Here is a 25,104-nt window from a genome sequence, read left to right as displayed (position 1 = left end):
TGATAACTTTACTCATTTATAATCTCGTCCCAAAAATGGAACGCTGCCCGCGAGAGGGTACTTGGGTTTTCTTAGATCGTCCGAAAAATAGGACCTTGCACATTAAAAAAAATGGTATAGCTGTAATCCAACTACTTTATTACAGTTATGTACTGTAAATAAGCAAATGAAAACATCACCTTTTCAACGTTCCAAAGTTTATTGTGTCCTATGTCACCGGTGTCAGAGAAGCTTTATCTAAACAGCGAACAGAAACGGGTTTCAATATGATCATCAGTAAGTTGCAGATATCAGAAGAAAAGCAAACATTAAGTGAAATCTACTTCGTGTGGAAGAGGAAGGAACAGTGCTCTCCTGATACCAAATTATGGCTTCACATTAAAACACTTAAATATTTTGATATACTGAAGGATATGTGTGAAAATCATGATGTCCCAAAAATGGGACGCTGCCCACGAATGGCTGGTATTGTAGCCTTTGTTCGCAATTGACCCCTCCGTGGATATTGCGCAATCCACGTCACTGACCAATCAGAGGCCAGAGATCTGCATAAACCAAAGCCCGTTTTTGCTCCCGCCATTTTCTCAGACAACATTGCATGGTCCAGTATAGGTTTAGTTAGCGTTTTATCGCGTATTTGGGTTATTTAACAAAAAATATGGTTAAGAGGTGTAGTCACGGACTTTGTAATAGTGACGACAGGTATCCTGAAAGGCTAGTTGGTGGAGTTCGATTCGTACCCTTTCCAAAACCGAAGACCCAGTACGAAAAATGCCTTCGATGGGTCAAACTTTGTGGAAGACCGCATCAATAACTAAATCCATCTAATATCAACCGGAACACATATGTTTGCACGAAGGTATGCCCTATATTTGATTTACAATACATGTCTCGTATAAATGAATTTGAAGTTCTTCGCTAGCATAACACTGCTTCGTGTGAACGATTGACACACTTATTCTTTGTTGAGCGATATTTAGCGATGATCGGACTGCACAAACGTATTGATTTCTTGCTGGCTCGCGACCGAAGCTTAACCAGACTGTTTGCACGAAGATATGCCCTAAATTTGATTTTTAATCCACGTCTCGTATAAATGAATGAGACGTTCTCCGCTAGCATAACACTGCTACGTGTGAACGATTGACACACTTATTCTTTGTTGAGCGATATTTAGCGATGATCAGACTGCACAAACGTATTGATTTCTTGCTGGCTCGCGGCCAGAATCATAACCAGACTGTGTTTGCACGAAGATATGCCCTAAATTTGATTTTTAATCCACGTCTCGTATAAATGAATGAGACGTTCATCGCTAGCATAACACTGCTACGTGCGAACGATTGACACACTTATTCTTTGTTGAGCGATATTTAGCGATGATCGGACTGCACAAACGTGTCGCTTTCTTGCCGGCTCGCGGCCAGAAGCTTAACCAGACTGTGTTTGCACGAAGATATGCCCTAAATTTGATTTTTAATACACGTCTCGTATAAATGAATGAGACGTTCTCCGCTAGCATAACATTGCTACGTGTGAATGATTGAATGAAATCAGAAGCATGGCGTCTCTCTCAGTTAAGAATGTATTGTATTTAGAATCTATAATATATCGTTGATTTGAATAAAATCAGAAGCATAGAGTCTGTCTCAGTTCAGAATGTATTGTATTGTTTTTGCCATTTTTACTGTTTGTCTTACGTCAGCGCACGTGGCGTGACGTCACTTCAGGAGGCGTGGTTAAGTGCCCTGTACGGAGGGGTCAATTACAGAGGTCAAACTTTTCCTGTAGTTGTTCACCAGATTTGCACACACTGCAAGAGGGATTTTGACCCACTCCTCCGCGCAGATTTTCTTTAGATCTGACAGGTTTCTGGGCTGTCGCTGAGAAACATGGATTTTCTATTGGGTTTAGGTCTGGAGACTGGCTAGGCCACGCCAGAACCTTGATATGCTTCTTACGGATCCATTCCCTGGTTTTCCTGGCTGTGTGCTTTGGGTCATTGTCATGTCGAAAGACCCAGCCACGGCCCATCTTCAGTGCTCTGACTGAGGCAAAGAGGTTGTTAGCCAAAATGTCACAATTAATGGCCGCGGTCATCCTCTCCTTAATTCAGTGCAGTTGTCCTGTCCCATGTGCAGAAAAACACCCCCAAAGCATGGTGCTACCACCCCCACTTCACAGTTGGGATGGTGTTCTTGGGAGGGAACTCATCATCCGTCTTCTTATACATATATTAAATTATTAACAGACGCCGTCAATCCATCAACTGTGATTGACGGCGTCTGTTTCTGGTTTTTCTGCCAGGGGCTCACACATGAAGATGACCTCGGAACAGCATCGGGTTCTCAGTCACGACATTGAGAAAGACCACGTGGTGAAGATTGTTGCGTTTGCTGGTACGGTGGCTTTTGAACGTTGACAACATTTTCAAGAAAAGGCCACTTACTTGGGTTCTTCTCCAAAGTTACAAGCTGGCAAGTCAAGACGAGCCCAATCTTTGGGTGTGGATTTGCCCTCGTGGTGTGTTGATGCCACATGATGTACCTTTTGTGTCCAAGGCACGGGGAAAACAGCCACGCTGGTCAAGTATGCCGAGCAGCGGCCACATCTCCGCTTCCTGTACGTCGCCTTCAACAAGTCGGTTGCTAGCGAGGCCTCGCAACGTTTCCCGGTGAACGTGGACTGCAAGACTATCCACTCGCTGGCCTACAGAGACATTGGAAAAATGTAAGAAGCTTGCACAATTAAATGCCCCAAATCATATAAATTCAGGTTTTGAGATCTCTTCTGCAACGCAGGTACCAAAAGAAACTCAGCTTTAATCTGCACCCTTTCTCCATCAACACGGTCCTGCCCAAAGGCCGAGGCGGGTACGCCAATGCCAAAGTGGTAGTCACCACTCTCAAAAACTTCATGGCTTCCATCGATCCGACAATCGCCGCGAGCCACGTGCCGAGCGAACAAGTGAGTCTTCTGGGCCTAAAGAAGTACATAACTGAAGAGGAAAAACAGGTGAGATGCGCTATGCAAAGTAAAATGCATGTTTTCTATCGTCTCTAGTACCGGGGGGGGGGGGCAGAATTTTTTACCCCAAGATCCACTTTTTCAAGCAGCCAGCCTCTCGAGAGATAACGACGAGGAAGGGGGGTTAAGGTTAATGTTATGTTGCCTCCTATATTTAAGATACAGAGTTAGCTTTTTGTGCACTGCATAGTCTGCGCTTCCATCCTGGATCAGATCATCTCATCCTGCACTTTCTTTGTTGGCTTCAGACCAGACCTTTCCGGCTCGTCAAAAACGAAACTCTCGTCCAGTTTCTCCACGTTTTCTTTGATTATTCACATACTCCGACAGTCATTGCATCTTCTTTTTTAAGTTTCTCCATTAATATCGAAAGTCAACATAAGCAGCGTGGCCTGCCCGTCTTTGCTCTACGTTGCCCATACTGTGTAGCAGCAGCAGTGGAGGACGCTGTCATTATAAAACAAATTGATGGACTGCGTAAGTACTGTAACGTGTGTAATTATGAGTGTACGTCTTCAAGAGTGGGGGGGGGGGGGAGGAGTGTAAGGTAACCTAGGAAAAAGAGAGTGTGACGGAGCAGCGGTCGTTGTTAGAGAAAGTTCCGTTTGCTGCCTAAAACAAATCAGCGGCTTTTTCTTTTCATTTTTTTTTTTTTTTTTTACAGTACGTCTGTGAATTGTCCATTGGATGTAACAACCGGTCATCCCTCACTCATTGAATCACATTGCAAAATACCACAAACTGAATAGCCGTATGTTATACTTTTTTTTTTTTTTTTTTTTTGCACGCAACGCAGAATATCTACAAAGATACTGCATCAGCGGTTCACAATTGCGAACGCGCTCAGTTTAGAGGGAACATTGGCTGACTTCTTTTTGGGGGGCGGGGGGTGGGGGGGCACACGGTCCCGTGATCAACGCATTGAGCATCCTTGCTCTAGTATTTATATAAACCCTGTAAACATCTTATCTTCGGACTTGTAGATGTATGTGGAAGACGCAAAGAACATTTGGATGAAAATGAAGGACGTCAACGAGACGACGGTACAAGGCTACCACATGCCCCACGATGGTAAGACGGTGACTTAGGATGTTGGCGTTCTGGGCAATTCAACTCCAATCGTCCTCGCCCCACAGGTTACCTCAAGTTATGGCAGCTCCGTAATCCGAAGGTCTGCCTCTCCGACCGATACGACGTCATTTTCATCGACGAAGCCCAGGACTGCACACCGAGTGCGTTCCTCACTCACGCATTAACCAGCGACGTCGTCGCTTTTCGTTGGCGTCGTTTTCCTTCATCTTTCACTTCTGCCCTCTTCCTCAGCCATTATGGATGTGCTGCTGACACAGAAATGCGGCAAAGTGCTGGTCGGGGATCCCTACCAGCAGATTTACAGCTTCAGAGGAGCCATTAATGCATTGGAGAGTGTCCAGCACACGCACATTTACTACCTAACACAGGTATATTTACACGCACAATCACAGTTTTCTCTTGCCTTTTATGAATCAAATCATCATTTTGTTGGGATTTGTGAGATATTAAAATCTGTTTAATGAGCCAAACCAAGATTTTTGGGAGGTTGGGGGGGGGGCAAATACTTTTTCATGCCACTGCAAGTCTTTCTTTATTGACCAGAGTTTCCGCTTTGGCGCCGAGATCGCCTACGTGGGCGCCACCATCCTCAGAGTGTGCAAGCAAGTCGAAAAGATTCTCGTCGGAGGAAGGCAGCAAGGTGAACGCTCTCGTTATCGCAGAAAGTCTAAAAGTAAAACAACCGGCCCTTCCTCTCGCTTCCATCCTCTCGTCAATTTCTCACACATTTCTCAAGGGAGCGTGTTTGACGAAAAATCGGCCCAGGCCCAACAGGATGTGGCCAACGGCAGGAGCCCTGCCAAGGGAAACACGGCCATCTTGTCCAGGTGCAATTTTGGTGTGTTCAGCGAAGCTGTGCGGCTGACCGAGGCCAACCCGGAGTGCACAATCCACTTCATCGGGGTGAGTGTCTTGTGTATACACCCCGGTTGTTTGATTCCCCCCATCCATTTTAAAAGCCACCTCATAGAGCTCGTGCACCCACATCATAAAATCATGTGACTTTTGTTTACGTCGCCATATTGCCAGTCAAGCTAAGCTCAGTCGGTTGGAGACCACACGGAAATATGTCTTGTAGCACGACGCCCAGAGTCTTGTGCGTTACCGTCAGACATTTAGAAGGTGAAAATAAACGAAAAAATGAAATAAACTCGGCATTGAGGACCCAGATTTAATGCTGAAATCGATGTTTTCGCCGAAAAGAAATAGGACTGTTAATTCGCTTCCGCTTGTCTTGGACAACTGGATCTACACATGGATCTGGTGAGTAAGTCGTCGAGATTTACACGGAAAAGTTTTAAAGCGTAGAAAAGTCTGGACGCATACGAATACTTTGTTGCTGGATCTGTTCTCAATCAAGAATAAATCCCACATAGTGACTGTTTTGATGGCTGAACGCGGAAGCGTGTTCGGCAACACGTTAACCTTTGCCGGAATCCAGCGAGCTCCACTTTTTGATCATATTACTTGCACTGTATGTGGTTTTAATTGTCTTTTTTTTTAACATTTTGTTTGTCATTTTTATTGTTTTTATCCCGTTTTAAATGTTTTATGTCTTTGTTTTCAAATGCCTTTCATCATGTTAAGCACATTTGAATTACCTCGTGTATGAAATGCGCTTTACAAATAAATGTGATTTGCTTTGCTTTTCAGCTAGTATTCAATAGAAATACTAATATTTAAATAAATGACCCCTTGTTTTACACAAACTCGCATTCATTAACTATGATTGAAAAAAAGACGACGGTTGACGGCTCGTGAACGCGGAAGCGTGTTCGGCGACACGTCAACCTTTGCTGGAATCCATCGATCATTTCCGCTGGTATTCAATACAAATGCCAATATTTAAATAAATGATCCCTGGTTTTACATAAACTCGTGTTCATTAACTATGATTGAAAAAAAAAAAAAAACCAAGATGATGGAGTCGTCTCCCTGTGGAACGTACATGGAAAAGCGATTGCGGCCACATTTAACCTTTGTAAACATCTGCGACAGACAGTTTTAGCAATATGGCGCCGTGAAATGGTGACATCATGCACACGAGCTCTATACACTCCGGTCATTGGACCCCCCCATGTTAAAAGCGACGTTATTTAAAGCTTTGGAAAAGAAAACTAATGCCCACCCTTGTTATGCGATGACACGCTGTGGCGACCCCTAACGGGACAAGCCGAAAGAAGCTTTATTACTGCAACAAAAATGTGATGAATTCCTACATTTTTGTTCCTCTTTTCAGCAAATAATGCATTGGATTTGTGCCGTGTCATCTGAGTTTAATGCTCCGTTTCTCACAGGGCTTGGACAACATTGGCTTGAATACGATCAAGGACATTTGGTACTTAATGGAAGACAATCATAACCGCAAACGTGAGGCTGGCATACAGCATTTTGCACTAGCCCAGGAATAACTGAGCCATTGAAATATTTGTTTCTTTACTGGACAGTGATCAAGGACCGCCTCATTGCCACGTTTGTCAAAATCGAACAAAACCCCTTGGAGGCGCTGAAAAACTACGCCCAGAAGACAGAAGACCGCAACCTGGAGGCCAAGATCTGCATCGTGACCAAATACAAAAATCGCATCCCCGCACTGGTCAAGTGCCTGAATAAGCAAGCGGAGGGAAATGCGAAAAAGGCAGGTAAGGTATGCACTTCTGAGGACTGCGGCAACAAAAAAAATTCCAAACCTTTCATTCCTGTTTACTGGTTCCCTCCAGACTTCATACTCGGAACAGTCCACAAAGCTAAAGGCCTGGAATTTGACATTGTGATAGTCAGCGACGACTTTGTCACCGTTCCTTTTTCCAGACACGCCATGTACCGGAGCAAATTTTCCATGAGTGAGTATTTGTTTCAACTGCGAAGAAGCATATAATCATAAATCAAGGTACCGCTATAGAGCTGGCGCACGGGACGTCGCCATTTTCACGGCGCCATATTGCCGGTCAAAAGAGAGCCGCTCGACAGTGTGGGGACATTGGACCACAGCAGAATATACACAATGCTCGAGACTTGGCGTGCTGTTGGTTGTCACAACAGACGAGACAGATATTTGAAGAGATCATTGTATGGAATAGCAGCTTAAAAGACCAGAAAAGATCGATGGATTTCGGCAGTTTCTGTTGGAGTATTTGTAATTGTTTGGCTCATTTGAGAACAATACGTATTAAAAAAAAAAAACAAAACAGGGAGTCATCACCAACGTACATGGAAGCGTGTTGCGGCCGACCTTTTCCCAACAGCTGTTTGTTATATATATATTTTTTTAATATGTATTATTCTCTAATGAGTCCAATGCATATTTAAAAGAAGAAAATAAAAAGTCAGTCAGACAGAGGTTTACGTAGGTTAACATGTGGCCGCAACGCCGACTCGGTCTTATTTGTTTTTTTTTAATGCACTGTTCTCAAATGAGCCAACTTAGCATTATAAGAACTTCTTGGGAAACGCTACAGAGGAGCCGACTCGCTTGTCCTCTTTTTTTTTTTTCCCCCAATCATAGTTAATGAATGCGAGCTTGTGTGAAACCAGGGCTCATTTATTTAAATATTGGTATTTGTATTGAATACTATCTGAAAAGATCGATGGATTTCGGCAAAGGTTAACGTGTAGCCGAGCACACTTCTGTGTTCACGAGCCGTGTCCCCCGTTGAGAACAGATCCAGCAATGAAATATTTGTATGCATCCAGACTTTTCTACGCTCTCAAACTCTTCCGTGTAAATCTCGACGACTTACTCACCAGATTCATGCGTAGATCCAGTTGTCCAAGACAAGCACAAGCGGGTTACAGTCCAATTTCTTATCGGCAAAAACATCGACTTTGGCATTAAATACGCGTCCTCTATGCTAAGTGTCTCATTTATCCACGTACCTTCATTTATTATCACCTTCTAAATGTTTAACGTATCGGACTAAACTTTGGGTGTCGTGCTATAAGACGTATATTCGCATTGAAGAATGGTTTGTTTGACCGACACTTCCGGCCAGTGACGAGATTTGATGACGGAGGTGCACGAGCTCGAAATGCAACTTTTGTCCGAACTTGTAATTTGAACTCTCAGGTGAAGTCCCCGAAACTGAATGGAACCTGCTCTACACGGCGGTGACTCGCGCCAAAACGACACTGATCATCACAAAAACCATCCACCGCATCCTCACCCTGTCGGGGGTGAGAACGCGATCGCACGCTTGCATCTTGGTAGCTGCTACATGCGCTCAGTGTTAATAAAGGCCATTACCTTGCCATAACCAGGAATACCTGTTGAAGTCGGTGATGCCCGTCAGGCCGTTGAAAGCGGGGGAGACGCCGGCCTGCGTGATTAACGCCTGCACCAACTGCATCGCGCCCGGCGTTCCTTTCATGATGTGCAAAAGACAAATACCATACGTAAGAACATTCAGTCATCTTTCCTAAACAGGTTTTCCCAACCTCTATTGGCAAAAATTGTCACCACAATACAGAAACAAAAATAAAGTGTGCACAAAATATTTTTTTGCCATAAAATACTGTGAACAAAATAAGTATTTGAACACCCTGCTATATTGCAAGTTCTCCCACTTAGAAATCATGAAGGGGTCTGAAATTATCATCATAGGTGCATGTCCACTGTGAGAGAGAGAGATCCAGAAATCAATGTATAATTTCTTAACGATTGTGTGATACAGCTGCAAATAAGTATTTGAACACCTGAGAAATCCAATGTTAATATTTGGGACAGTAGCCTTTGTTTGCAATTACAGAGGTTGAACGTTTCCTGTAGTTGTTCTCCAGGTTTGCGCACACTGCAGGCGGGATTTTGGCCCGCTCCTCCACACAGATCTTCTCTAGATCAGACTGATTTCTGGGCTGTCGCTGAGAAACACGGAGTTTCAGCTCTCTCCAAAGATTTTTTTTTTTTGGGGGGGTAAGGTCTGAAGACTGGCTAGGCCGCGCCAGATCCTTAATATATGCTTCTTATGGAGCCTCTCCTTGGTTTTCCTGGGTGTGTGCTTCAGGTCATTGTCATGTTGAAAGACCCAGCCACGACCCATCTTCAATGCTCTGACTTAGGGAAAGAGGTTGTTCCCCAAAATCTCACAATGCATGGCCGCAGTCATCCACTCCTTAATTCAGTGCAGTCGTCCTGTCCCATGTGCAGAAAAACACCCCCAAAGCATGATGCTACCACCCCCATGCTTCACAGTAGGGATGGTGTTCTTGGGATGGAACTCGTCATTCGTCTTCAAGCTGCTTGACAATTTCTCCGGAGCCCTTTTCCAGCTGTGTGGAGTTGCACAATTTTGTCTCTGGTGTCCAATTTGGACTGCTCTTTGGTCTTGGCCATGTTACAAGTTTGAGTTTTATGGATTGTATGGGGTGGACAGGTGTCTTTGTGCAGCTAACAACCTCACACAGGTGCATCTGATTCAGGATAATACATGGGAGTGGAGGTGGACTTTTAAAGGCGGACGAACAGGTCTTTGATGGTCAGAATTCCAGCTGGTAGACAGGTGTTCAAATAACTATTTGCAGCTGGATCACACAAATAAGTCGTTAAAAAAAATCATACATTGTGATTTCTGGATTTGTCTTTTTAGATCTCTCTCACAGTGGACGATTCACCTACGATGAAAATTTCAGACCCCTCCGTGATTTCTAAGTGGGAGAACTTGCAATATAGCAGGGTGTTCAAATACTTATTTTCTTCACTGTCGGTATACATGAAGTGCTCATTTGTGGGCATAAGGGGAAACGACCTCGAAATAGGTATTAAATACACACAAAATTCGAATTTGTGGCCTCCAAAATGAGTAGAATGTGTAGACTAAAGTACTCCTCTCTCCGGATAGGGTTCAGTTCTATTGAGTTCAATATGTTTAGACTTAATGTTGAAGAATTGTTTTTTTTTTTTTTAAAGATGTATTCAGGTCCCATTCTTTCTTTTGTCTTCATCCAGTCGACTGGCACGTCTCGCGAGGGCGCGCTGTGCGACAGGTGCGTGTGGATCCGCGCGGGCCCGATCGCGCGCCTCATGACCGACCGCGTGCTCTCCCCGGCTGAATCCGACCAGCACGTGGCCCCCTGAGAGGAACCGCCTGGAATATATACGTATTTTTTTCTCGGCTTATCATTTGAAATGAAGCTCCTTTGCTGTTGGGGCGTCAACGGAGAACGTTTTGTACAAAAAAAAAGCCCTGCTTCGGAGAAAATATATATATTTTTTCAGATTTATAGCTCATAAATAAAAAGAAAGCGCTTTCTTGTACTGTCAAGTCACTTGTAAAATTACAGAAGAATAAATCAATTTCTGCTACTATGAGCTGCCTGCGGGATGTTTCTGGTTATTTTAATATAGCCAATGGGGACTTCGGGGCTTTGTACAACTACAGAGTAGAAGAGGCTAAAATAGATGTTAATACTTTGCAGTATGCGTGACGTGGCGCATTTCGAAAGAATGCAGCTGCTCTAATAGCAACAATTAATCGTTCATACAGGAAAAAACATCTATCATGAGAGGGAAAGCTGTTTAAACATATTGGAACAGTCTTGTTTTGATTGTAATCGCATTCCACGGGAATGTCGTCATGACATTACAACATCTGGACAGGGGAATAACTCCATGCGATACAAGTGTGTCAAAATTCCAGAAGAATTTACCACGGTGAACTGGTATAGGACATCACGACAAGCACGCCGAGGCATGTGGCTTAAAAAAAAAAAAAAAAAAAGCACTTAAAATGTTTATTGTTGTCATAGACAATGTTTAATAAAAGCTGTATAAAAAAATAGATACGATATACACAGTTCAGTAATAATCATTTGGAGTGTATGAATACAAAAAAAAAAAAAACCCTCATATTTAAAGGGTTTATTCACATCCTCTGAAGTACTGCAGGGAAATAACTGGCTTTTCAAGTAATGGACTGCTACTTGGCTGCTTTTTCAATATTCAGTAAAAAAAAAAAAAAAAAAAAAGGGATTTTCAAAACAATACTGGAAACTAATGTTAAAGTGACAAAGTTTGGAGGTTGGGGGAAGTAACGACTTTTTCGAGCTACGAGCCATCGTTTGGCTGATTTTTTTCATTTTTTTTTTTTTCACTTTGACTTGTGAGTGCAAACTTGAGCTCCGAGCGCGAGACGGTCGCAGTGAACAGCTCAGACCACAGCTAGCTTGAGTTTGGCAAATTGTGAACAATTTCAAACAAAAAGAGACGTCAGGCTGCTTATCGACACTCCCGAATGAGCTATCAAACTAAACATCAAACAAAGGGAATTTTAGGTTGTTTTTCCACCAAACCACTTCGCCTAATATTGAAATTACGCACTATAATGGTCCTCACCTTTTATAACGGTAAATGGCATCATAGGTGCATGCGGCGCTAAGCCAGTCGCCCCACATATAGCATCCTTAATGCCGCGCTAACGAAGGGGCCAGACCCGTTATATGTGTTCTCAATCTCTTTCTGGGTTAGAAGCTTTGAGGTGTCCAGCGGGGTTTCACATCTAAAATGTCCTCCATCTCCACTATACCAAAACTGCAAACTTGTTTTGAGCACATGATGACATTAACTCGGTCCATTTATCATGACTCAGCCGCTTGGGCTCTTTTATCTCGTTAGGGTTAGGGTTACTTATAACCCTATACAGCTGCAAATGAGGATTTGCAATTACAGAGGTCAAACATTTCCTGTAGTTTTCCACCAGGTTTGCACACACTGGAGGAAGGATTTTGGCCCAGTCCTCCACACAGATCTTCTCTAGATCAGACAGGTTTATGGGCTGTTGCTGAGAAACACAGAATTTCAGCTACCTCCAAAAGATTTTCTATTGGGTTTAGGTCTGGAGACTGGCTAGGGCACTCCAGAACCTTGATGTACTTCTCACGGAGCCACTCCTCGTTTTTCCTGGCTGTGTGCTTCGGGTCATTGTCATGTTGAAAGGCCCAGCCGCGACCCATCTTCAATGCTCTGACTGAGGGAAAGAGGTTGTTTCCCGAAATCTCACGATACATGACCGCGGTCATCCTCTCCTTAATACAGTGCAGTCGTCCTGTCCCGGGTGCGGAAAAACACCCTAAAAGCATGATGCTACCACCCCATGCTTCACAGTAGGGATGGTGTTCTTGGGATGGAACTCATCATTCGTCTTCCTCTAAACACAGTCAGTGGAATTATGACTAAGAAGTTCAATTTTGGTCTCATCTGACCACAAAACCTTCTCCCATGATTCCTCTGTATCATCCAAATAGTCATTGTCAAAATAAGACGGGCCTTGACATGTACTGGTTTAAGCCATGCATGATTTCAAAACATGACGTCACCTTGGAAACGGCTCTTTTCGGGTCATTGACCAAGTCCTGTCGTGAAGTCCTAGGCTGATTCCTCACGTTTCTAAGGATCACTGAGACCCCACGAGGTAAAATCTTGCAGTGGGGTCCACTCTGATTGAGATTGACCGTTTAGCTTCTTCCATTTTCTAATGATTGCTCCAACAGTGGACCTTTTTTCCACCAAGCAGCTTGACGATTTCCTGTCCAGCCGTATGGAGTTGTACAATTTTGTCTCTGGTGTCTTCGGACAGCTCTTTGGTCTTGGCGATGTTACAAGTTTGAGTCTTACTGATTGTACGGGGTAGACAGGTCTCTTTATGCAGCTAACAACCTAACACAGGTGCATCTGATTCAGGATAATACATGGAGTGGAGGTGGACTTTTAAAGGCGGACTAACGGGTCTTTGAGGGTCAGAATTCTAGCTGGTGTTCAAATACTTTTTTGCAGCTGTATCACACAAACTGTTAAAAAAAAAAAAAAAAAAATCATACATTGTGATTTCTGGATTTTTCTTTTTGGATGATCTCTCTCACAGTGGACATGCACCTATGATGAAAATTTCAGACCCTTCCATAAGTTGGAGAACTTGCAATATAGCAGGTTGTTCAAATACTCATTTTCTTCACTGTAACTATACTCACAGGCATATATTCTTTATCATCGGCAAAAAATGCGCTGCTTTTATTGGGAAGGCTGGAACGGATTCATGGCATTTCCTTTCGTTTCAAGGGGTAAAGGTGATTTGTGATGAAAGTGCTCAGAGTGATGAACGTGGTCACGGAACAAATTTGTATCTCAAGGCACCACCGTATGGAGAAAACATTCGTTGGGGATGGGTGGGGGTGGAGGAGGGCCTGTTGAACACTGCCTTACATCACCTTAGACAAGTTCTGGTAAATGTTTACATATGCGAGACCCCTATCGTTTACTCGTGACATGACTCGGTTGCCCACAGCTCCCGGTGGAATGCAAGACATCTTGATGCGTTTACTGGCGTTCAACACGAGGACGTGATGTGAGAAAATATATTTCTGGAGAGATAAGCAAACTGGGAAAAGTCTTGATGGCTCCTTTCTTAACAGTCCAAGTCTGCCTTTTCATCTTGACTCACACCCACAATACAACGAGACCAGACGCCCACGGCCGATACCTCCTTTTCCACCATCTTTTACTCCCTGCTTTGAAGGGTTAGTACGACGGAGCTTCGTTCAGAGGTATCCCCTCTGCTGCTGTCTGCGCTGGATTGCTGCTTTCTCCTCCTCTTCTCCTGGAGGAGAAAACAACGTGACGATGACACGATGGGACATTTCGCAATCGGCAAGACAGAAATTGGAACCGCGGGTCATTGAAAGTTGCTGAGTAAATCAAAAACACCAGTGTCATAAAAAAAAAAATAAAATAAAATAAATTGCGGTCCTCTGGAAGCGCTCGTGTACATGCACATCTGCGGAGACTCTCCTGACATTCACTCGCAACCCAGACTACACAAAATAAAATAGGTGAATTGTTCTGTGGATAAGAGCATGTCGGTTAAATGAACACAAATAGGTGAGTTTTTAATTAATACAGAGAATAGACAGGATTACTATTCTACATGTGATGTCTTGCATTTTTAGCCTGAGGGGGGTGATTAAATCAATTTTGAATAAGGCTTTATGGAGAAATGTGCAATATGCTTTATGTCTCAAAAATGATACACATCTTGAGATCACATTTTCAATTACACAAAATTACAGGCAACTTTGTGGGATTCTTTTTTTTCCATTTATTTCAAAAATAGACACATCCATCCATTATCTACCGCTTTTCCGGGTCGGGTCGCGGGGGAAGTAGCTTCAGCAGGGATACCCAGACTTCCCTTTCCCCAACCACTTATTCCGGAGGGATCCCGAGGCGTTACCAAGCTCGCCGAGAGACAGTCTCTCCAGCGTGTCCTGGGTCATCCTCGGGGTCTCTTTCCGGTGGGACGCGCTCGGAACACCTCACCAAGAAGGCGTCCGGGTGGCATCCGAACCAGATGCCCCAGCCACCTCATCTGGCTCCTCTCAATGCGGAGGAGCAGCGGTTCGACACTTGAGGCCCTCCCGGATGACCGAGCTTCTCACCCTATCTCTAAGAGAGAGCCCGGACACCCTGCGGAGGAAACTCATTTCGGCCGCTTGTATCCGGGATCTTGTTCTTTCGGTCATGGCCCACAGCTCATGCCTATAAGTGAGGGTAGGAACGTAGATCGACCGGTAAATTGAGAGCTTTGCCTTTCGAATCCCGTGACCACAAAACTATGTCAAGGAATGCGGTCAACAGTAAAGACTTAAAATAAATACAACACAGTACTTTAAGTAATATTCAGGTATGCCTGCCATTTAACAAATACATGCAGAGAAAAAAAAAATTCCGGTTTCCCTCACTAGCATTTAAGTTAATTACAGCTCCATTAAGTAACACAACCGATAGAGGATTCGATTGTACAATACGATATTTGGCTTCATGCCACGCAGCTGTAGCTCTGACAAAGAAAAACATCGAAAAATTGATATTTAGCATCGCTGCGGGAAGACAACTGCCAATACCCGAACGGCGTTTACCCTCAGTGCTTACATTTTGTGGAGGAGGAGGCCGATTCCGACGAGAGCCACGACGGCGATCGAGACGCCGCTGACGACCGCGATGGTGGTTGTGCCGGGTCCTGCCGGTGATAAAAACCCAGCTGCAACCAAAGCATGTTACGGGAAATCTATAAATGCAGAGTCCAAATGAAGAGTGCGGGCAAGTGCAAGTGCCTCCTCGCATTTACGACGCTGCTCCGATGCCCGAGGAGCGCAACTAAGCGCAAACCAGTTAGTCACAATCTTTCCACTACAGGGCTTGTTGATGCCAGAAAGCAGCTTCTTTGCTAAGACATTCCCAACAAAAGAATGTACAAATGCTGGCAATTATCCTGAAAACGACAACAATAGAGTACATACTCACCACCCATGTAGGAGCCGTCTGCTAAAAGAGAAGCGTTGTCATGTAATCCATTTCTCAATGAATGCGTGGGCTCCAACGTCGTGTTTTTCTCCACATTCCCGGTGACAGCGTCTACGCCGCAGGGGAGAGGTCGCCTCATTTTAGCCCACATTCAACCAATTATAAGACCCAGCAAGTATTACGCACTGGCGAGTGTGTGTGGGTGCGCATCTGTGACAAAACGATCCCAGACGCGTCCTCGCTGTCGTTTGCAGATCAGATTGACAGCCGCCGACAGATGGACGGAGTGAACGTACAATTAGCATTAAATGAGCTTGTGGCCTTGACGAAAAGAAAATACAAATGGAAGACAAACCCAGTTGGGGTTCCGAGATCCACTGACTCAGATCTGATAATGGAGTGCAGGGCAGCCAAAGCAAACACGGTGAATAAGCATTTAAACATTATGCTGCCCAAAAAACAAATAGATAAAGGAACAAGTTGCCGACAGAGGGGACGTCAGCTCCAACAGATTGAAAACATTCTCTTTTCTCACGCGTTTCAGTGATATTTCTTGCACTAAAAGCCGTTTTTAGTTGTACTTTTTGCAAATGTTTGTGTTGTATTTGAATGCTTTGAAACATGCAAACCGCATCCAGCTACCTTACGTGTGAAGAAAAAAAAAAAAAAAAAAGGCAAGCATTTTGATCGGATCCCGAGTAAACCCATGTCTGAATTCGCTTTAATACCTGTCGAACTGCATTTGTGGACATTATATGACTTACTTAGTGACTAAAATGCTTTTGCATGCATGCAGATTGGGAGGCCCACCCGCCCGCTTTCATCTGTTTTTGTTTCAAATCGCGTAAGTCACGGCGCCCCCGGTTCAAAATAAAACCACGGGCGTTATTCATGATTCATGCTATCGCAAAATAAGGCCAGGTGCTTGTTATTCCGGGGCTGATGGATCTTTGGCAGGATTTTCGGCTTCGTGTTTTGTTTGCTCACGCTGCCGTGAGCTCGGCACACACCTCTCGTTGGGGAATTCCTCTCCAGGTCCAGCGCGGGCTCAGCTGCGTCCGTGCTGTCGGGAGCGTCGTGGGTGGCGCCTCTGGGGTCCACTGAAAATAACAAATCGTACCAGTGCTGGCTGTTGCTCGTCAACGCATTCGTCTTTAGGGTTCATTCGATGGCTGCATTCAAATCAAAAGGTGGTCAAATGACTGGACGTACTTTGTTATTGTGTCGGATGGCTTTGCATTAGTACATGAAGCATATATTTTTAAAGCACAGGGATTCAACTCTTGCAGGAAAGTAACATACGAGACAATCTTTTAGGGGGGAGAGCATGGTGGCACAGTTGGTAGGCCGATGGAAGGTGTACTGGATATTCCGCTTTTTGTTAAGGTTTTTAAAGGATGGAACTTGTCCGCCAACAGAAAATGAATGAGTGGATGCGAGGGGTTTGATTATTTCCATTTGTGCGTCATCGCAATTCTCTGGTGAAGGACTTAAGTGGAATCTCTCCCCCGCGAGCTTCAATTTTTTGTTGTTTCTTTTGTTTTTGCGAAGGACATCAATTACTGTAATTTCCGGACTATAAGCCGCAACTTTTGTCACACGCTTTCAAGCCTGCGGTTTACGCAATGATGCGGCTAATTTGTGCATTTTTTTTTTTCTCATGGCCGCCAAATGTGCTCGAGCAGAAAAGGTAAGAGTGAGGCATGTGGAATATACAGTGAAGAAAATAAGTATTTGAACACCCTGCTATATCGCAAGTTCTCCCACTTAAAAATCATGGAGGGGTCTGGAATGTTCACCGCAGGTGCATGTCCACTAACTGTGTTTGGAAGAAGACGAATGATGAGTTCCATCTCAAGAACACCATCCCTACTGTGAAGCATGGGGGTGGTAACATCATGCATTGGGGGTGTTTTTCTGAACATGAGACATGACAACTGTACCGTATCAAGGAGAGGAAGACCGCGGCCATGTATTGTGAGATTTTGGGGAACAACCTCTTTCCCTCAGTCAGAGCATTGAAGATGGGTCGTGGCTGGGCCATTCAACATGACAATGACCCGAAAGACACAGCCAGGAAAACCAAGGAGAGGCTCCGTAAGAAGCATATCAAGGTTCTGGCATTGCCAAGCCGGTCTCCAGACCTAAACCCAATGGAAAACAGCCCAGAAACCTGTCAGGTCTAGAGAAGATCTGTGTGGAAGAGTGGGCCAAAATCCCTCCTGGAGTGTGTGCAAACTTGGTGAACAACTACAGGAAACGTTACACCTCTGTAATTGCAAACAAAGGCTCCTGTAACAAATATTAACATTGGTTTTCTCGGGTGTTCAAGTAGTTATTTGCAGCTGTATCACACAAATCGTTAAAAAAAATAATACATTGTGATTTCTGGATTTTTCATTTTATATTACCTCTCTCACAGTGGACATGCACCTACGATGAAAATTTCAGACCCCTCTATGATTTCTAAGTGGGAGAACTTGCAATATAGCAGGGTGTTCAAATATGTGTGTCGAGGACGACGCAAGTTGAATATAACTTGGTGCTTTGTGCGTGAATAAAATTAGCATGACCAGACCCTCATCGTGGAAAATGCAAGAAGAAACGCACATGACGCAGCTTTCACGTTAAAAGCAGTCGAGCTGGCCGATAAAGAAGTAAACAGAGCTGCTGCACGTGAACTTGGCATAAATGAATCGATGGCGAGACGCTGGAAACGCCAGCGGGAAGAACTGGAGCAATGTAAAAGCAGGTGGCCTGAACCGTATTGCTGCCGCGTCAAAGACATTGTTTTGAAAGAAAAGCTAAGGTATATTATTAAAACTTTGAAAACTCTTTCCGTGTACCGTCTTTTTTTGTAAATATCTCATTTTTTCCAATGTGGGCACATGCGGCTTATAGATGTACAAAATGGTTTTTCCTTTAAAAATGCACTGAGTGCGGTTTATGGTTCAGAAATTATGGTATGGTGTGATGTATATGCAATATACTGTTATTTGTCCAGGTCTAGAAAGATTCTCATGAACATTACACTATACAATAGTACATTATCTATCACTTCCTGCTTTTCTTAAGGTGGCTGAATTTAAGGTTTTGATTCCATACAGATGATTCATTTCACGTTCAAATCCCAAGCAGAAAGACTTACGTTTACATTTGAGGGTGGGATTGGACCAGCGGGAACTGCCGGGTTTGCATTTGATGAGGTTGGACGTGCCCGCCGTCCTGACGTAGCCTTTGAGGCAGGTGTAGCGGAAAGTCCTGTTGAGCTGGTGGCAGTCTTCCGGCGGGGGTTCAGTCAGAGGCCACCGCGGGATTCCCGAGCACGGACACTCGTTCTGGTCTGGAGGGAGGGCAAGTGAGCAAACTGGACTCAGACCACGGGAGGTGCAATTCCACAGGATTAATTATGCAACGGGTAATCATTAATGAGCTGTCAAGATAACAAGGAAAGGCAAAAAAAGAAAAAAACAACAAAAAAAAACACGACCAATGAACTCGTATCTGTAGTAAAGACAACGGGTTAAACTGGATTACCAACAATGTGACCGATTGGAGTTTGCCATGTGAGAAAAATGCAGATATAATGATGCACATATGGATTAACATACCTACGCAACAATAACAGAACACAAACAAGGTCAGTAAAACTTTGAAACAAATTTCATTTCTGTTTACTAATTAACAATGATGGGCAGTAATTGGCCATTCCCGAGCTTCACCTGGGCTAATCCAAGCTCTTGCTCCGAAAATGTCCACAAACTGCCACTTCGTCAAATGTTGCCAAAATGCTAAGTGAGTTATGTCGTCGGGACAAACGCAATGTGCACCCTCGATCTGAAATCCGGGAATCATTAATTCAGTATCAGGTTGTGACGAATGGAGATCATGCCTCATTCCGCTTCAACTTGTTTACACATGCAGCCCGAGTTTTAGTGGCAAGAGTTCTTGATGTACAAATACTTTGTTAGTGTACCTAAAAAAAGACAATTATTAGACTGAGATTCAACCCCCCTCTCAAACAAAACAAAACAAGAGAATTAAAGATGACTGCAACAGATGTGGAGAAGCAAGATATTCCCCATTCATGACATTTTTTTCGGCCACTGATTGATGTCATGGGCAAATGCATTTTGTCTTGTCCCAGCCTAAAAAAAAAAAAAATCAAACCAACCTTCCACCATCTAAAAATAATTGATATGATTCTGTTGCCCAAAACAATTTGGGACCATCCTCAGTTGCGAGCACTTGCAGGTTAATAGAGGGGTTCTTATTCCAGTGCAGTTATCAACACGGGTACAGTATATATCTGACGGTAAAACACATTTTAAACGTTGGATTTAAGCACATTTCATATACTATTTGGTACTCAGGTAAAGGCGCCGCACCAGGACTACTTTTACAAACTACTACTCCTACTTTGATTCCTTTTAGCGTCTTTTTTTTTTATTTGCCACAAAAACTTTTGTTAATGGGCAAGACGACGTTCATTTACAGATAAAATCCAAAGGAATATCTAAAAACGCATGCAAATTAGCTTGAAATGTTGAAAAATACTGAACCGCCGGTGCTTACCCCCATCGGAGCAGCGCGTCGAGCCGAGTACGCACACCATCGTGACGCAAACGTCAAGCAAAAGTGAGCTCAAAGCCATTTGACTAGTCGACAGGAAATCACAAGAGATCCGGCTGCCAATGCCAAGCAAACATCCTCCTAACTTTCACTTTTCACGTTACTCACCCACTACTGCGTAGATACTCCGACCAATTCTCACAGCGGCTGGTGGTGTTGTCCGCCATTTTTGTAGTTCCACTGTTATGTGTCGCCGACTGTCGTTGACGGTTTCACAAAGAGCACGCGCAAAAAAACAACTAGCCGTGAAATAAAATGTAGTGGCGACATTAAAAGTGGGCAAAGAGCCGATTTAGAGACATATAGTCAAACACGTCATGGTGAAAATGGAGTCATCCGGCCGCTAGGCGGCGTAACCCGTAAATGTGCCCGAGCGTCGTTGAGTGTCGCTCTTGGTTTGTGCTTCCGTCCGGGCAGGACGTGGCTTTTTGTTCAATGTGCCGCTAAAAGAAACACTTCATCTATTTAATATCAGCGCTATAGTAAACTTGGTAGGTTGAACGTTCTTGTACTTTGCTGTAGTTTAAGGTTATATTCCCGACACGGCAGTGGATCCCCACTGTAGCATACTAGCTCACGATAGCTATGAGCATAGTTTTCGTGGCCTGTTCGGTTTGGAAATCCCATCAATGTTGATCACAAATGGCTTGTAAAGAAAGCCCAGCTTCGTCGATAATCACTTCGTTACAAACCTTACCTTTTGGAAACTGGCGACCACCTGTGCAATACTGCATGAGCTCCATCATCTGTCCCTTTGCAGGCAACAGCAATGTCGCTGTATGATGACCTCGGGGTGGGTGCCAGTGACACCAAAACCGAAGGCTGGTCCAAAAACTTTAAGCTGCTGCAGTCTCAGCTGAAGGTGAAGAAGGCAGCTCTGACCCAAGCTAAGGTACTAACAAACACACCCATTCGTCCGCCATAGATTGTTATGCATGTTTACGTAAATATGCTCTCGTGTGCAGACCCACCGGACGAAGCAGACGACCGTTTTGGCTCCAGTCATCGATCTAAAGCGAGGAGGCCCGAGTGAAGACAGACAAGTCCCGGACACTCCTCCACACGCCGCTCCCGGACTCAAGGTCCGCATTGCATTTCCGTGGCAAAGGTATACGTCCCGTTAAATGTCCAATCAATGTTTCAGGAGGCCGCGCCCAGCGGCTTCTCATCCGGAGATGTGCTGATCCCTCTCGCCGACGAGTACGACCCCATGTTTCCCAACGACTACGAGAAGGTGTTGAAGCGCCACCGCGAGGACCGGCAGCGGCAGAGGGAGCAGGAGCGCCAGAAGGAGATTGAGGACAGAGAAAAGTGCGTCTTTAACACACACACACACGCATGTCCAGTTATGGTGAAGGATGTCTCCGCAACCCGTTGTTTTGGTGCTTTGATAACCTCTCAACAACGATTTCAAATCTTTTCCCGCCAGGAAAAGGAAAGACCGGCACGAAGGAGCAGCGCCGAGCGGCTTCTCGAGATTCCCAGCGGCGGAGGAGGACTCTGATGAGGAAGAAGATTATGAGAAAGAGAGGCGGAAACGAAGTATTTTTGTGTCTTGTGTTGTATCATTTGAACATTTGTGTTTAAAAAGGGAGTAGGAGACTTACGATCTCGTTTCCGTGTGTCTCTTTCCTCAGGTATGGGGGGTGCTGCTATCGCGCCGCCTTCATCCCTCACCGACAGAGATGGTAAACTAGAGATTATGAATTTCCATTTGGGATATTATTCAGGATTACCTCTCGCATATACGACTTAAATGCTCTCACGCAAACCACTGAAATTACAGATGCACAACAACTATAAGTCACAAAAATGACCATTTTGGAAAGTAAACTGTAAAATAATGGAACTTGAACCCGTCACATCACAGTTTGTCCAACAGAGGGAGACATTGGCACTTGTGTTCCACTAAATCAACTCTTTACATGATCAAGGCTCATCGGCATACCCGTACGAGGAAGAAGGTCGTCCGACCAGGGGCTCAAAGGCCGCCATCCCGCCGCCGATGTACGAGGACTCGGATCGGCCGCGTTCTCCGCCCGGGCCGACCAGCTCCTTCCTGGCTAACATGGGGTGAGGAGGGTGCGTTGGTTTTGCGGGGGATTTGCGCGCCGGCGTTAACCCCGCCGCCACGTACCTGTTCCTGCAGGGGCACCGTGGCGCACAAAATCATGCAGAAGTACGGCTTCAAGGAGGGCCAAGGCCTGGGCAAGCACGAGCAGGGCCTGAGCACGGCGCTGTCGGTGGAGAAGACGAGCAAACGGGGCGGCAAGATCATCATCGGGGATGCTGCGGAAAAACGTAAAGAAATGAAACTTGATATTAATGTCGGTTTTAGCATCTTTGCGACGTTTCTGATTTGCGGTGTGCTGTCGTTTTTGGGTAGCGGGGTCCACACCGCCAGCTGCTCCCGAGACACCCGCAGGAGCAGGTTGGTGCACCCTCTCCCATACACAAAATATGTTCTAGTTATTATTAGTTTTATCTCAAGACACACTTGTATGTTTTCTCTGATTTATATTATTGATAATATGAAACAAGTTTTTTTTAGTAGCCTTTCCTTAGTGCTTGAATCAAGTTGAAATGGGTTCAGGTGTAAGTTGAGTCACGGGTGGTGGAGGAACTCTTACATAAGACAAAAAAAAAAAATGTATCACACGGAGTCCATGGAAATTTCTCCAGATCAAATTTCAATTGTATTGAGTTGCACTCCACCACTTGAACAATACACTTTGATACAATACAGCTTATTATTTGTCGCATGCCTTTCGGTTGCACCACGGAAGATTTTGGTCAATGTTTTCTGACCTTTTTTTCACCCGCTCCCTCCCGTAGTAGCGGACTCCAAGAAGTCTGATGCTAACCCTCTGACGGAGATTCTCAAAAACCCCACCAAGGTGGTCCTGCTGAGGGTACGTTTGTCACATGAAACGGTGTTTTGAAATTTCATTGAAAATCACTTAAGAAGGACTCGTACGATGTGTCGACGGGCTTTAAATTGTCGACCTGTGTTTAGAACATGGTGGGCCGAGGAGAGGTGGACGAGGACCTGGAGGGGGAGACCAAAGAAGAGTGCGAGAAATACGGCAAAGTGATTAAATGCGTCATCTTCGAGGTGAGAGGGAAAAGGTTTCAACCTGGATTGAGCGCCGTGATTTGACAAAAAAAACGCTCTTCTCCGCAGATTGCCGAAGTACCCGATGATGAAGCGGTTCGGATATTTCTGGAGTTTGAAAGGGTGGAGTCGGCCATCAAGGGTTTGTGTGGCGTTGAGCCTTTTCCGACACGTCTTAACAGATGATTGACACCCAGAATCGCAGATATATCATCACATACAACCAGTTGTGTTTCCTTAATTCACTTTCGTGCCAGCTCAACCTAATTGCATCACTTTCCGCACTATTATTGTATAACCGCTCTATTATAGTGGGGTGAAAGTGTGTTGCTTCGTAATTGGGTCGGCCCAGATCAGAAACAAGGTGAGACCGGGCTCCCTGTGGTGTTATATCAGATGTGGCCCAGCAACCCGACGCAGCCTCCCAGCGGCACCGCGCAGAAACCGACCTTAAGTCATAAACGCCGGGGAAGCGAGAGAGGCAATATAAGGATAACTGTTACTTACCGCAAATGTTCCCCAAAATATTTTCAAAAAGTGAATAGAGTGCATATTTAGGTATGGATGAGAAATAAAAAATACAATCACATTGTATACAGGTAAATAGCATGGTAAAAAAACATATCATGTTACACGTTTATATATTAAGGTAATGTGCGGCCCCAACCTGAACTCTCGGATCTCCTCCGGGAGCTTCCATTTTACGATCGTTAGCGTAGCATGCTTGTTGCTGCTGCACCATAGAACAGAAACGACTGCCCGTGAGTTTGTTCTAACTTAAACCAAGACAAATAATGTCGACAACAACGGCGAGTTGTGCAGCTGCTTTTAAAAGAAACGTGTCAACACTCGGGCCGATGACGCCGGCAACCCAGAAGTAGCGCCGCAGTCCGAAACAACGATAGCTCGCCTCAATGGCTTCAGGTGGGTATCAAAACAACGTGAGCTCAAACTATGTAATACGACCGTCACGGGGACATTAAATAAAAAAACGGGAGTGCGCACATAATTGAAATGCTCGCTTTTTAAAAAATGTGCCCATTACGCTCATTTCTATGTAGTTCAAGCTCACGTTGTTTTGATAGCCACCTGACGCCAAAGATGCTACGGATTGGAGCCGAAAGGGAAGGGGAGAGGTTGCGCCTCGCAACCCAAACTCTCTTTATTAAAAAAAAAAAAAAAAAACATTTCAAGTCATCAATGAGTTCCATAGCGATGCACCAAATAAAGCTAATGTGGATCTTTTCCGGATTGGCGAGGAGGCATAATGCTTCTTTTGAAGGCTTGGCCAAGGATGTGTAATGGAGTGGATAAACTGCACTATGCACAAATATTTAATGCGGTGTTTAATGAACAATGTTGGGGTACCGAATGGATTTGTAAGACAGTGAAGCTTGTCAAAGTATCTCCATGTACATTTTGGATTCCAATGCATTTGCATTTAATCAAATTGGAATTTTTCTGATATATCCGTGGCAACGAGTGTATACACAAGTTACCTTCTGCAATCTAATCGAAGTGCATTTAATTGTTTTTCCGTACATCGCTGGCATAGATACAGTAAACAAAGTTACATTTTTTTTTTGTTATATACATTATACATACTTCTCACACCACTGGCTGCTCCCTGGTCTCAAGGTGTATGCATTTATTTACCCGGACCCGGTTTGATTGTCACTTTGTCTTCCGCAGCCGTGGTAGATCTGAACGGACGATATTTCGGCGGGCGGGTCGTCAAGGCCTGCTTCTACAGTCAAGACAAATTTCGGGTTTTCAACCTGGGGGAGTAGTTATCAAGACCATCCTTTGCCATGTACATACACATTTTTTTTTTTTTTCTATTTTCCCTGTCTGTCTGAGTTAGTGTTTAGTTTTTTTGGGGGGAGAGGGAGGAGCTATTCTGGAATGAAATAATAGCTCCTATGTCTGAAGAATAAAGAGGTGAAATTCA

General features: G+C 44.4%; 3 protein-coding genes across 10 annotated transcripts in view; 2 read left to right on the top strand and 1 right to left on the bottom strand.

The window, feature by feature from the left end:
* fbxo18 (F-box DNA helicase 1) overlaps positions 1-10,715 on the top strand; it is a 13,184-nt gene extending 2,469 nt beyond the window's left edge. The window contains exons 8-21 of one of the 4 annotated variants that reach the window (XM_061806735.1): positions 2,308-2,399; positions 2,562-2,730; positions 2,802-3,015; positions 4,011-4,098; positions 4,164-4,259; positions 4,351-4,487; positions 4,663-4,759; positions 4,856-5,022; positions 6,417-6,489; positions 6,567-6,761; positions 6,840-6,962; positions 8,186-8,292; positions 8,377-8,511; positions 10,061-10,710. In XM_061806735.1, coding sequence (XP_061662719.1) covers positions 2,308-2,399; positions 2,562-2,730; positions 2,802-3,015; positions 4,011-4,098; positions 4,164-4,259; positions 4,351-4,487; positions 4,663-4,759; positions 4,856-5,022; positions 6,417-6,489; positions 6,567-6,761; positions 6,840-6,962; positions 8,186-8,292; positions 8,377-8,511; positions 10,061-10,189 — 1,822 coding nt within the window. In that variant the 3' untranslated portion in view covers positions 10,190-10,710. Of the gene's footprint in view, positions 1-2,307; positions 2,400-2,561; positions 2,731-2,801; positions 3,016-4,010; positions 4,099-4,163; positions 4,260-4,350; positions 4,488-4,662; positions 5,023-6,416; positions 6,490-6,566; positions 6,762-6,839; positions 6,963-8,185; positions 8,293-8,376; positions 8,512-10,060 lie in introns of all 4 variants that reach the window. The other 3 variants (XM_061806733.1, XM_061806732.1, XM_061806734.1) reach the window with 3 other exon arrangements.
* On the bottom strand, positions 4,365-20,865 carry il15ra (interleukin 15 receptor subunit alpha). 5 transcript variants are annotated; one of them, XM_061806748.1, is made up of 8 exons: positions 19,982-20,136; positions 18,555-18,749; positions 16,417-16,506; positions 15,407-15,517; positions 15,035-15,143; positions 13,587-13,703; positions 8,383-8,479; positions 4,365-4,405 (listed from the first exon to the last, which is right to left on the bottom strand). In XM_061806748.1, the coding sequence occupies exons 1-6, from the start codon at positions 20,058-20,060 to the stop codon at positions 13,625-13,627; spliced, it is 663 nt and encodes a 220-aa protein (XP_061662732.1). In that variant the 5' UTR covers positions 20,061-20,136; the 3' UTR covers positions 4,365-4,405; positions 8,383-8,479; positions 13,587-13,624. The 5 variants fall into 5 exon arrangements, with proteins under 5 accessions (XP_061662732.1, XP_061662733.1, XP_061662731.1 ...); XM_061806749.1 differs by having other exon boundaries at positions 15,035-15,122; XM_061806747.1 differs by lacking the exons at positions 4,365-4,405; positions 8,383-8,479; positions 13,587-13,703; positions 19,982-20,136 and adding exons at positions 13,720-14,641; positions 20,736-20,865.
* Positions 20,373-25,104, top strand: rbm17 (RNA binding motif protein 17). The gene is made up of 13 exons (XM_061806739.1): positions 20,373-20,529; positions 20,799-20,930; positions 21,004-21,120; positions 21,183-21,349; positions 21,468-21,580; positions 21,676-21,726; positions 21,973-22,111; positions 22,188-22,339; positions 22,425-22,469; positions 22,874-22,950; positions 23,055-23,153; positions 23,223-23,295; positions 24,846-25,104. Exons 2-13 carry the CDS (start codon positions 20,808-20,810, stop codon positions 24,941-24,943), a joined length of 1,254 nt encoding a protein of 417 aa, XP_061662723.1. The 5' UTR covers positions 20,373-20,529; positions 20,799-20,807; the 3' UTR covers positions 24,944-25,104.

The sequence above is a fragment of the Syngnathoides biaculeatus genome, chromosome 20, assembly GCF_019802595.1.
Source record: "Syngnathoides biaculeatus isolate LvHL_M chromosome 20, ASM1980259v1, whole genome shotgun sequence".
NCBI lineage: Eukaryota > Metazoa > Chordata > Actinopteri > Syngnathiformes > Syngnathidae > Syngnathoides > Syngnathoides biaculeatus.
The sequence above is the reverse complement of the archived record's forward strand: the minus strand, read 5'-3'. Positions and strand labels throughout refer to the sequence as shown.